This window comes from Otolemur garnettii, unplaced genomic scaffold, assembly GCF_000181295.1.
Source record: "Otolemur garnettii isolate 467f Iridium unplaced genomic scaffold, OtoGar3 scaffold00057, whole genome shotgun sequence".
Taxonomy (NCBI): Eukaryota; Metazoa; Chordata; class Mammalia; order Primates; family Galagidae; genus Otolemur; species Otolemur garnettii.
In genome coordinates, this window is record NW_003852452.1 from 6266097 (window position 1) to 6279861 (window position 13765).

The window sequence follows — 13765 nt, forward strand, 5'->3', positions numbered from 1 at the left end:
AAAAAAAAAAAAGTTATAGTGAACAATTTTGGCATAATTATAAAAAATAAAATTATTGCCTGAGATTTCATTCGTGAGGCATGAGATCTATGTTATTACTTGAAGATCTATGCTATTACTTGAAGATGGACTGGGTTGATTCCTTTTTATATACTACAATGGTTTATAATATCTTTTCTTTACAATCGTGGTAAAATTTCATGCACTGTTTAACTGTAAAAAGCTATCAAACAAGATAATATGATTAATCACTTTATTGATCAGATCCATTCACCCAATAAATACTTCCTAAAGCCTCTGACAATCCAGGCACCATGTAAGAGACTCAGGATATGGCTGTAAACAAGATAGATAAGCTCTCATGGAACTTACATCCTAGCAAGATAAAAGGCAGTAATGAGCAGACAAATATGTTCATTTCACATGTTGAGAAGTGAAAGGAAACACAGGGCTGGAGAAAAGGTGGCAAGTTTAGATGCGGTAGACACTGAAGAAGTGACATTCAAGCTAGATCAGAAATGATTAGAAGAGGACAGCCATGGGAAGCCCTCACAGAAAGCCATCTAGGCAGCTGGGGAAGAAGTGCCAACAACCAAGCTGTGATTATAAGCAAAAAGTGCCATCCCAGCTTGAATATGCTAAGTGAGGAGAAGGCAAAGCTGATGGTGCAAAGGTAAGTCAAAAGCATCCTATAGGCCACGACAAAGGGCAAAAAGGATATTCCAAGAGCAAGAGAGCACCACTGGAAAGGTTCAGTTGTGTTATTTAATCTGCGTCTTGTTTTTCACACCAATTTTCCTGTGTTCTAAAACACTATTATTGCTCATTGCCCACATTGTTTCTACAAACAGCACACCTCACACAGCCATGGAACTGGTGAACTTGACCCCTCTTAACAATCAAAAGTTTTCATTTTGAGCTAGGCATGGTAGCTCCGGCCTGTAATCCTAGCACTCTGGGAGGCTGAGGTGGGTGGATCCCTTGACCTCAGAAGTTCCAAGACCAGCCTGAGCAACATCGAGACCTGTCTCTCCTAAAAATAGAAGAAAAAAAAGCGAGCCTCAGGCATTGTGGCAGGCTCCTGTAGTCCCAGCTATCGGGGAGACTGAGGCAAGAGGATCACTTGAGCCAAAGAATCTGAGGTTGCTGTGAGCTATGACACCATGGCCCTGTACTCTCTCACTTTGAGACAAAGTGAAACTGTGTCTCAAAAAAAAAGTTTTCACTATGATTTTTTGAGAGATTCTCCTTGGGAATGTATCTTTGTTTCCATGATAAAAGAATGTATTGATTAGAAAGTGGTTTTGCCTTAGGTAAAATTTACTGGAATGTATCTATTCCTTGAAAATGTTATCAGTTACACAACTCTAATTATATTCTAGGCAGCATCTTTGTGGCCTTTCAAGATGATGGCTTTGTGTATTGGGTAGCCAGTTAAGTAAAGTGAATGTCTCTTAGTATATCATTTTAAAGATATATATCGATTTACACACTTTTATGACTCCTGTAGTTATATTCTGGCATAAGGCAAATGTCCAAGATGTTAATAAAGTAGCAAATGAAATTAGAAGTGCTATCAAGTTCTATAAATAATAGTAAACACAAGCTCAATATTAAAGACATGGATTAGTGCTAAATCACAAATGAACTCTCTCTTAGGACTATAACACATAGGTGAGGATAAAGAGGAACAAGGTAATTATGCAAAAGAGGAGATGGTCTTTCTGCCTACATTTTTAAACCATGTTTTAAAAACATCAGAAAGCTGCTTTATGCTTAATACAAAGCACTTCTTAATACAATAGAAATGAGAGAAAGATTTCTCGGCTATCACAGAGATTCCATTAGAACATGTAGGAGAAAGGGAGGGGAAACAAAATCTAATTCCCAACAAATACTGGGATTCTTTATTCTTTTTTTCTCTTGAGACAGAGTCTCATTATGTCGCCCTCGATAGAATGCTGTTGCATCACAGCTCACAGCCACCTCAAACCCTTGGCCTTAAGTGATTCTCTTGCCTCAGCCTCCCAAGTAGCTGGGACTACAGGCGTCCACCACAACACTCGGCTATTTTTTAGAGATGGGTTCTCACTGTGGCTCAGGCTGGTCTCAAACTTGTGAGCTCAGACAATCCACCCAGCTTGGCCTCCCAAGTTCTGGTATTACAGGCGTGAGCCACCACACCCAGTGAGATTCTTTATTCTACTGTCAGCAATACGATCTACCTCTTGGGGAGATGCCCACAGTCATATACTCCAAAGGAACCCCAAAAGCAGGTCCCTGGAATACAAAAACATTTACCTGAAAGGAGTGATGTGACTAGGTAGGGGGTGTGTGTGTATGTGTGTGTGTGCACGCGAGCACACACACGTTTACTTGTCAGAAAGATGAGCATGTTCAGAGCAGAAACTGTACATGCCTCAGCTCGCTGGGCCCAATCTCTGGCTAAGACTAAGGGTGCAGTGAGAAGAACCAATGTGTGCCAGACATTGAGAGACTGAAAACTAACACCAGTTAAGACACGCTGCCCCAAGAACCTGCTAGGCACTAGCAGAATAACCAAACCCAGGGAGCCGTGGCACCAAAGCACAGGGCAGTGCTGGGTATAGTAGAAGGGGAGTGGGGACCTCAGCAGCCTTCCAGAAGCTGCTCATAATTGAGGATGGCATCATCATGGGACCCGAGAGGACTGGGGGCTCCAGGCAATCTAAGTAGACCTGCTGGCTGCTTCTGTTCCTTTCAATCTCTGTACTACAGCATGGCTTTTACGTGTAGAGTGGTGACCTGTCTAGCACGTGTAACTCTCCAGACTCAGGAAGAGAAATGGGGACAAGGAGAGTGGGTGGAACAGCCTCCTCCTATCCCTCATGCTCCCTCAAGGCCACTGCAGAGTTCAGGGCCTGTCACTGGGCGCATCTCTGACACTGCCTCTCAGTGCTGGAAGGTCTGTCCTTTGACCTTATGGAACTTAAGTTTTCTTCCAATAAAACATGAACAACTCTACCTACTTTATCTTGCCATCTTAAAGGAATGCAATGAAGTTGGGAAAAATAATTCTAGAGATAGCATTTCAACATTTTGATCAAAAGAACAATTATAACTAGGATCCTAACAGAAAATACCTAAGGATGTGTTTATATTGTCCCTTTGCAGGTATAATTGGCCATATTAATTATCTTGTGGCTGATGTTTTACATATTATTTTTGGCCCTTTATTAATCTTTAAACAGAATTTCAAAGACAAAATATTTAATCACAAACTTCCTAAAGCAAATATTTTTTTTTCTCCTTGCCAAAAATCTTTCAAACTACCAAGAGGCAAGAGTGTGATGACTAAAGGCCTGGTTTGCACACTGGCTTTATTCTTAAAACTGTCACCTTCAACAAGTGACTTAAGTTCTCTGTGCCTGCGCCCCTCATCTCAATTCAGCATTAGCTAAGTTAATTCATAAAAGGTACTTAGAACTGAGTGTGGCAGAAAGTAAACACACAATAAATACCACAAACTATTCCCAAAGAACCTCCACCCTCTGTGTTAGACATCCTAGTCCAAGGTTTAAGAACTTTTTTTAGCTCACAGCACACTTGAACCTATAGTTTAACTTCCACAGCACACTTAAATTATGTTTATCAAACAAAAAGTTAAAGAAATAATCTACATACTGTGCTTTGAACTGCTTTCAAAAATAATTCAATTGATGATCTCTAAAAATTTCTGAGGCACACCCATGATCCTCTCACAGTTGAAAATCACTGTCCTAGACCTCAGCTCTATATGACTTAGCCCAACCCACCTTCCCAGCCTCCCTCACAGACCACACTCATCAGCAAAATTTCCTGATACCACATTTGTCACTCAAAATGAATTACAAGAAACACAGGACACAAATTTATCAAATAATAATTAATTTCAAACAATGTTTAAATGTTTATCAAGTATTCACAATATTGAACACAATGCAAAATATTATGTATTTTTAAGATAAAAATGAGACTTAAAAGAATTCACTTGCACTTGGCAACATTTAACTGTATCCCTAGGTCAACCTGGGTTCCCGGCCTCTGCGGCCACAGATTCCTTGGGGCAAATGTGCCCTTGCCACCATCCATCACTCTCACTGCATATATTTCTCTTCCTAAAATACCTGTTCCTATACAATCCATGAAAACGATTCTCATCCTACTCTAAGGCTTCTTTCTCCAACATTCTTCCTTGGCTCCCACAGCCACGGCTGAGCTCTCCCACTTGTGAATTCCCATCACGCTGTCCTTTCTCTCATGCCCCCTCATCCTGTCCCCCTTATATTTCAGATGCACACGTTGTATTTTATGCACACTTGTATACCTCACAAGTTCCTCAAGCCAAAAAAACGCTTCATTCCTCTTTACATAATAAATCCAGAATGCCTCCTGGCCAGCAGGAGCTACCATCACTAACATACAAGGGCCCAGTGCATCCTCTCTCAATTCTAATTTTATAGGAAGGATAAACACATGTCAGTTCAAAAATATTTACAGATCATGATCGTGTGTTGCCAGTATAAAACGTTTCATTTGAAAGCGAAATTTTAGAAGAGTAACCAAAGAACCTTGCCCATACTTTAAATCCAAAACTGAGTTAAAAACAGGCCCCGCTCTCTGACCTGATTTTTCCGGTAGTCCTGCTGCGAGTGCCTCAGTACACGGTAGCAGAGCCGCAGCATGTACTTGTAGGGAGCGTATCTTTGGTCCCCTAGATCTTCAAGTCTTAGCATTGAGCCTTCTCCTGCTTTCTCCTTAAAGGGCGCCTTGAGAATCCCAAATACCTATCAGGAACAAAAAGAACAACCCAGTCTGATGTATGAAGGTGTGCGTTCTGGAACTCATTTTAATTTTCTTCCAAATGATAGCACCAAGTGAAAATACTTATGGGATATTTGAGCAGTATTAATGTAAAGGGGAAAAAAATAAAACGGATTTAGGATAAAGAACCAACATATCAAAGAATAACAACACTGCTTAATAGAATGACAAAAACATTATTTGAATAAAATGCTCAATTTTGTGTAGAAATTCTATTTTATTAAAATAGGAACTATAAGGATGTTTGTCCCAAGTCACATGAACATATTCAGATAAAATACGGTTTGACAGCTACAGGCTTTATAGTTCCTGCTCATTATTTTCAACAACTTTTCAAAATCAAAATACAGAAAACACGTATTTTTTTATGTGAAATTGACATCAGGAAATTGCCTCCAAACAGTGCTTCTCAATCTCTTTAGAAAAGAGTTAATTGACAGTGTTTGGTGCACAAAGACGTGGCCAAGTCAATGAATGTATCAGTATTCAAATGAAACAAACAAAAAGCCACACGGGCAGCTGGTGGTACCCGGTGCGCCAGTCTGGCAAGGTTAGTGGTTTGGAAGCATTTAGAAAGCACTGAAGAATGGAGCCCTTTTAGGCAGCAAAACAGCAGGCAGGGTCACCTGGAGATGAGTTGGGAGGATGAGCAGTCTGTGAAAGAGCGTGAACATTGACAGAAGAAAACAAAAGGGAGAGAAATTATCCTTAGGAGTCTGTGAGATACGATATGAACTAAGGTTTCTTCAATAATTCTGAATTTACTAAACCTTGAACTTTATAATACCGAAATAAAAGACGTGACATATATTGTTTAAGATAATATTAACAGATCTTTCAAGATTCTAAAAGTCCTTGAAATCCCATGGTTTACATAAAAGAATTCCAGACGTCAGAAAGACTGTCCCCTTAGATTTGCAACCTTTTGTTTGAGAAAACTGTTTTTTTAAACAATCAGTTATACACATGATAAGAATTAAAACTATGTCCACTATTCGCTTTTCCCAACTCAGTAAGAACAGTGTATTCATAACATGATTTTTATGTTTTAAGTATCTTCCCTGAGTCCATACTTCACTGAAGCAGACAGCCATTGCTTTATAAAAAGAACACATGAAAGTAGGCATTCCGCATGTGTCTGCTATTAGGAGGTGAATGAACACACTGATGTGTTCTGCACAACTTCAAGAAGATGTAATATAGGAACAACTCTACACTTTCAGGGAAATAAACCAGCATAGTATATATAGAGCACTTGTGAGCAGATGAGAAGACTGCCCTACTTTCCTGTGGAAGAGAAGGAAAGAAGTAGGCAGCAGATCAAAATGGCAGCTTCCAAGTTGTCATGGAAATTCTATCTACAAATTTTTCCAGCATATTTTCTGGAGCTAGTCTGATCATGCAAGTTCTTTTAGAGGTCTACTATAGGCCACCTCAAGATGGCCCCAATATTCCCTGCCTCCTGGTGTTTACATCCTTATGAAATCCTCTCTGTTTGACAGACAGCTGGATTCATTAACTTGATTCCAAACAGAACACAGGAGAATTGGTGGGATGCTAAGTCTAAGATGAGATTATAAAATGAAGGTAGCCTCCACCTGAGTGCCCTCTCTAGTTCTCGTCTGGATTCCTCACTTCCAAGAAAAGCCACCTACCTTTCCTTGAGGCACCCCTTGAGATGACTGCAGCCCACTCCCCCAGCACCCCCCACCCCTGACAACACCTTCACAGCAACCTGTAAGAGACCTTGAGCAAGAACCACCCACCTAAACCACTCCCAGATCCACAGGCCACAGAGACTGTGAGATAATGTAAGTGTCCATTGTTTTCAGCCACTAAGTTTTGGGGTCATCTGTTACATGGTAATAGACAACTATTATAATAAAAGGACTTTCCTGATGCTGCAATTCAAAAATCAAAATATGCAAATTTAGTGCATGAAAAAATTCACCTGGGCCAGTATGTTTTGTTCCCTCATTAATTTTTGACGTTCTCGGTTTGGTTTCGTGATGACCACGTCCAGAACCTCTTGTCCGTTATTAGGCACATCGGCAACAAAGAAGATGAGGTCTTCCAATAACTTGGTTACAAATCTACCATAAAAAGAAAAGGAAGTTTTTACTCCATGGTGTGCTTAATTTGGGGAAAAAACAATTACATTAAACACTAAGAAGTGAAACACTAAAAAAGGATTCCATAACAAAACTTAATTCACAAAAACAGTATCTAATGCAGTTATGGCCGCCTACCTAAACCTTCACAAAGACATTCCTTCCTCAGTTCCTCCAATCCCCTATTCCCGCCTCCAGATCTAATCAAGTATTTTTAAAGATTATTATGAAAGAAAGCCACGTGAGCCCCAACTACAGCGACTTGGTCAGATGCCACCACCAGAAGCGTTTGTTTTGTTTTGTTTCAGATTAACCCGGGGGTACAAACAATTACGTTATGTAGTTTGCTTTAGCGAGGTTAAAGCGTGGGTTATGTCTGTGCCCTTCACCCAGGAAGCGTGCAATAGACCTGTGGGAATTTACCAAACCCCTTCTCAGCCAAATGTGAATGTAATTGAGTTTTTCTCTAATGCCCAGCAAAGCGGAATATTTCTTCTTAAGGGAGAACAGCTATATTTCTAAATTCCTAAATTTAAATCTTTTCTTTACTATTAACTCAGACTTCACGTCTTAATCCTCACTACATTTCAATTTACCCAATGTACAGAAAAAATGTAAATGATCTGTGAACAGAAACACAGTAAGCAATCTGACGTTCTGAATTGCTATGAAGGTATTAAATGACCTATAAAAATCATAGTATTCTAGAACCATACACTTATCTTCACTTTTAAATCATATTTTGGTTATTATTATAACTATTGCTTGAACTGCAGCAGCATTTAGTACCTGAAGTATTGCAAAAAACCTTCCTCCCTCACTTTTTTCTTTCTCTTTGCCTGCTTTTCATCATTTTCTATTTGTATTGGTAGATTGAGGGACTGGGCATGGGTTCAAGTTATTACTTAAACTGGTAAACGGATTAGAAATTCATAGCGGAAGGACTAAGGGATTTTTTTAAGTTATTATTGATGATGAAGTGCAGCTCTCTTAAGCAACAAACAAAGAATTTTGTTTTTGGAATAAGACAAAAGCTGACCAACAATATTTAAATTAGTTATTTGTTTATTTGTTTGTTTTGAGACAGAGTCTCACTATGTCACCCTCAGTAGAGTGCTCAAGCATCACAGTTCACAGCAACCTCAAACTCTTGGGTTTAAGAGATCTCTTGCCTCAGCCTCTCAAGTAGCTAGACTACAGGCACCTGCCACAACGCCCGGTTATTTTTTTGTTTGTTGTTGTTGTTGTCATTGTTGTTTAGTAGGCCCAGGTCAGGTTTGAACCCGCCAGCCCCAATGTATGTGGCTGGCACCCTAACCACTGAGCTATGGGCACTGAGCCAATGTTTAAATTAATTTTATTCTGCTAGCATAATCATTCACTGTTAGCAGGGTCAATCATGATCACATCAACAAGAAAACTATAATTTAAGAGCTTTAATGATTCCAGAAAAGTGTGGGATTTATTCAATCAGAAAATATCTGGATCTATTTAGCCAAGTTGAAGGATAAGGAAGGATAAAGGATGGAAGGATGGAAAGAAGGATGAAGAAGAGGGAGGGAGAGGAGGAGGGAGGGAGGGAAGAAGGAAACATCTTGATCCTCTTCTATCTCCAAATATAGTTCCTGAAAGAGATTGCTAGGTTTTTTTTATTTATTTGTTTCTGAGACAGAGTCTTACTATGTCGTCCTTGGTAGAGTGTTGTGGCATCACAGCTCACAGCAAAACTCTTGGGCTTAAGCAATTCCCTTGCCTCAGCCTTCCAAGTAGCCGGGACTACAGGTGCCCGCCACAACGCCCAGCTATTGTTTTGTTGCAGTTGTCATTGTTGTTTAGCTAGCCTGGGCCAGGTTCAAATCCACCAACCCTGGTGTAGGTGGCTGGAGCTGTAACCACTGAGCTATGGGTGCCACTCAAGAGAATGTATTTTAATGGAGCCAAGAACACATGCCCACAATCCAGAATTTAAGTATCAAAAAAATTTCAGCATATTTCCAGGGGTCATAAACCCCCCCCTCCTAAATTCCAGAGATCCTATGTTTTCTTGGTGTGCTCATTTTAAATTTTAACCCAAGCTGCTTCTTTTGGAAAATGGGTCTCATAGGACTCACTGACATGGTTAGGTTTAATTTAATCTGGAAGGCAACCACAGAAATGTAAAACCTGTTTCCTGTGCATCAAAATGTGGTATGAACTTCTCTAGTAATTATGACTTAGTGTTTTCTAAATCATTCTGTTGCTCTTATAACAAAACAATTCTTGAGTTCAGGCTACTTCAGCAAATTGAAATTAAATTGAAACCCATTGCTATCTGCTCAATATAAGCCCAGTTTGAGAATAAATATTTATATTTCCTTTTAAAAATTATTGATATTTTTTCTCTTGCTGTTTCAATAATTTTAATAAATGTTTAGATATATTAGCACAATTTTCTGAGCAGTTACAGATCACTCTGTTTCAAAGTCTTCCAAATGCCCTGAAAACTGGTGATGGTTAATGGTGTGATTATTACAAAAATGAATAGTCTTGATTGAAGATGAGTATATGTTAACCCTCCTTGAAGAGCCCATCCCCTCTGACAGTGACACCACAGAAGCTGGGGAAGCCCAACTTCTCTTCTGACCTCTTGTCTTATACGAAAGATGATGGGGAGATTATCAATGCATAACTAAAACACACTGAGGCACTTTTCTCCCATGAGAGGAATAAAGAAATATTAATAACTTCAAGTTTTATAAGAAAAATATAGAACTAAAATAAATAAAAACTTAACAGTATGGCTAAAGAACATAAATAGGACCTAAAGCTACTACATCAGTAGAAGAAAAGGTAAAATGAGGGGAGGGGAAATATAACCTTTGTCAATCTAATAGAAATCAAGAAAGAAATGAAAGGAAAAGAAAACGAGCTAAAGAAAGAGGGGGAACATAATGAGTCCAAGTTCATTTATCAAACACAACGTCATTAAACACACACAAGGTAATTAAACTTGCACACTGAAATAGAAGACCAGCCTGAGCAAGAACAAGACCACATCTCTACAAAAAAGAAAAAAAGAAAAGAAAAGAAAAATTAGCTCAGCGTGGTCATGTGTGCCTATAGTCCCAGCTACACAAAAGGATCAATCACTTGAGCCCAGGAGTTTGAGGAGAACTATGATAACAGCACTGTACTTCAGTCTGGGTGACAGGGTGAGACTTTGTCTTGAGGAAAAAAAAAAAAGATAAGACTATCAGATTAGACTTTTTAAATGCTGACTTCTGCTGCTCACAAGAGACATAACTAAAGCAAAATGATGGGGAAATCTGAAGTAAAGGAATATTGAAAAAGAGGCATCAGGCAGTTACTAAACCACAGAGGCCAGGTGTAGCCAGTGGACCCCTATCTGGCCAATAAAATTTAAAGCAAAATTATGTTGCTCCAAGAAGCAAACATCGGAAAGTCACCTGATCTGGTGATTGCACATCAGATGGCCCCTATTCTAGACCCTGAGCTTCTACCGTGGAAATGCCACTCAAGACTGTAAGTTTGCATGAAAACATGGGTACTGTCTGTGACCTCTGCCACCACATTAGCCCCACAGACAGACATACCAAGACTTTAGCAATACTGCAATATCACATCTCTGACCTCTAGATGCTTCAGAGGAGCCCCCACTCAGAGATAAAACATAGTGCAGAAATGCTGGTTAAGGAGGGCACCTCAAGCTCTGAATAGCAGTGAACACCCCTATATTCTCCCTCCTCCTTTCTCCACAACACATTCCTACCGCTCTCTATTTACTGGTACAGCTACGTAGAATAAGAGCAGAAAATTCCACTGAAAAATCCCCAGGGTTGAGGGTCTTGGAGCACAGTACAGGAGCTGTGTGACTCCAGAGTCACTCCTGTGGGAGGAGGGGAGAGAAAGGGATTCTGAGACAGATCTGCACTATTCTAAAATCATCCCGTGGACTTTGTATCATTCTTCTTGGGCTTGAGTTAAAAAAAAAATGTAATAATAACTTCATTCTCCATAAGGAAAAAAAGTCAAGAGTTATGGATTATTTTAAGAAAAAAATTTTACCTTGAGTTCTAAAACTGAGAAAATAATATAAATGTATTCAATTGTGCCAATAATTCTGACAGCGCTGACAGACAGCTTTGAATGAATTTTAATAGGAGGCAGCTTTTCTGAAATTTCTAAATTAAGATCAATAATCGCAACTTTATACTTCTCAGGAAAAGCCTTCTCTTTTCTTTATTGTTTTTCCCTCCAAAACAGTGGGGGATGAAGCAGGGGAAGGAAAGCTGTGCTCGCTGGTCAGTCGTGGTCTAGCACCTTCCGCAGAATCATTTTTGAGAAGCTAAGATTCTCTCCTGCAGCAGTAACTGAGGAAGGGTGACTTGCATAGGATTCCAGCCAGCTGGGGGGAGGGGGGGCGGCACCCGTAATCTGAATCTTTGTCCTTTTCTTCAAGGAGTATTTCAATGCATAGCTAGCAAGGGAGACTGGAAGGATCAGAGAGTAACAAAAACAACTATTTTCGAGCCAAGCTAAAATGGCAAAAGTAAATATTCCAACAGATTTTAATTTAACCATTTTCATTCACTCACCATGATGAAGAATAATCAAATTCCTACTTCATTCAGAAGCAGGTGTACTGCTAGTAAGAATGTTCTAAATATTCTCATTCACTTGAGGTTTACTGCAGGAGCGGATGACTGACTCTTGATTTTAGAGCCATTAGAGGCCTGGTGCAGTGGCTCACGCCTGTAATCCCTGCACTCTGGGAGGCCAAAACAGGTAGGATCACTTGAACCCAGGAATTCAAGACCAGCCTCAGTAAGAACAAGACCTCATTTCTCCTAAAAGTAGAGAAATTAGCTGGGTGTTGTGGCAGGCACCTGTAGTGACTTAGGAGGCTGAGGCAAGAGGATTGCTTGAGCCTAGAAATTTGAGGTTGCTGTGAGCTAGGCTGATGCCATGGCACTCTAGACTGGGCAACAGAGTGGAAAAAAAAAAAAAGAGCCATTTGAAAAGGTTACTGACCTCCTTTCATTCTGAGTTATCGTGCCGTTTTCTAGCTTTTTGACTGTGGTTGCCAGCACTTTATTTGCATCGTTGGCAAAGTCTAAGTCTCGGACCTCAGACAGAGGGACAGACACAATGGCAAATGCTTCTTTATCTTCTTTCGTTTGGCAGGTTCCAATCTGAAACATTTTACCATAGGATTAGTTTTCTACATATCTATGCATATTCTTGGAAGACCAACACATCTAGTACTGTTTAGAAATTACAAGACAAGAGTGCCTAGTCCAAACACATAGCCCACACACATAGCCTACTACGAAAGGCTATGGGGACACAGAGATTCTTCACGCCCATTTCCTGTTCCCAAAGTCTCACTGGAAATGTATCCCTTTCACACCTGCCCGGGCTTCAGTTCAATGGCGCAAACACAATCCTGAAATCTGATCTTTCCACATGCTGCCCCCATTCTTTCCTGTGTCTGTGCTACATCCTCCTCTACCACGGCCCTGCTGCAGCCAACCCACGCAGTCCAGTAAAGGAAGTAACTGGCAAGCGTGTGCTTGATGAAATTAGTCACTATAATCTCTAATACAGGTGAAGGCAGAGTGTAAGGAAAGTGACCTATTCACACAGTATTTGGCTAAAAATTAAACCATCCTCAGTAACATTTACCTTCAACATAACAGGCCTCTCTTCATCTGTGTCTATCGGGATACTAGTACTGGTTACCCATGTGTTGGTGCATAAATGCCTTAGCCGAACATACGAGTTTCTAAAAGCGAAACAATATAAAAAACAGATTATGAAAATTAGCATGCCTACATATTGATATATTTAATAGTTTCATACATGATGAGAACTTAGAATATCTTAAAATTAGGAAGTGACTCACAATCCCTCTGATTTAAGGAAAAATTCTGAATTATAGACTATTCCAAAGCATGCAGTATTAACATGGTTCTCAAAGTGTGGTCCCTTGAGCAGCGGTTTCAGCATCACCCAGTAACTTGTTAGAAATGCAAATTCTGAGATCTCATCCCCATTCATTGTTTATGGATTCTATACTTGTGAATTCTACTCACTAAAATTTATCTGTAACCCCAAATCAATACTCATTAAGTTCTGGTAGTCATTCAAAGACACCCAGAGAGGCAAAAATTTGAGTCACCCAATAGGCACATTTCCAAGCTGAGGTAAATGAAGGGATACTCTGTTTTCTTGCTTTGGCTCTCATACTATCAACTGGTCCTTGTTGTGCTTTTAGTGTCACATGTTTTCACATTTATGTGCTTTTGATTGGTGACTTTGATGTCTGAAGCCCCCAAGTGTAGTGCTGAAGCACTGTCCAGGGTTCCTGAGCACAAGAAGGCTGTGATGGGCCTTACAGAGAAAATATCTGTGCTGGAAAAGCTTTGTTCAGGCACAAATTATGGTGCTGTTGACCAGGAGTTCAATGTTAATGAATCAACAATGTGTAGTAAATAAGGTGTCTTTAAAAAGAAATACATACAGCCGGGCACAGTGGCTCACACCTATAATCCTAGCACACTGGGAGGCCAAGGCAGGTGGATAGCTTGAGCTCATGAGTTCGAGGCCAGCCTGAGCCAAAGTGAGACCCCCATCTCTACTAAAAATAGAAAAGCTGAGACAAGAGGATCAGCTTAAGCGTGAGTTGGAGGTTGCTATGAGCTATGACGCCATGGCACTCTACCCAGGGCGACAGCTTAAGACTGTAAGAGAAGAGAGAGAAGAGGAGAGGGGGGAGGAGGAGGGAGAAGAAGAGGGAGAGGGAGAGGGAG

General features: G+C 40.1%; 1 protein-coding gene across 1 annotated transcript in view; it reads right to left on the reverse strand.

Moving 5' to 3' along the window:
* ITPR2 (inositol 1,4,5-trisphosphate receptor type 2) overlaps nucleotides 1-13765 on the reverse strand; it is a 482247-nt gene that overhangs the window by 330112 nt on the left and 138370 nt on the right. The window contains exons 12-15 of the mRNA XM_003792467.3: nucleotides 12639-12738; nucleotides 11985-12145; nucleotides 6794-6935; nucleotides 4644-4805 (exon numbers count right to left, since the gene is read on the reverse strand). Of these exons, the coding sequence (XP_003792515.1) occupies nucleotides 4644-4805; nucleotides 6794-6935; nucleotides 11985-12145; nucleotides 12639-12738 (565 nt within the window). The remainder of the gene's footprint in view (nucleotides 1-4643; nucleotides 4806-6793; nucleotides 6936-11984; nucleotides 12146-12638; nucleotides 12739-13765) is intronic.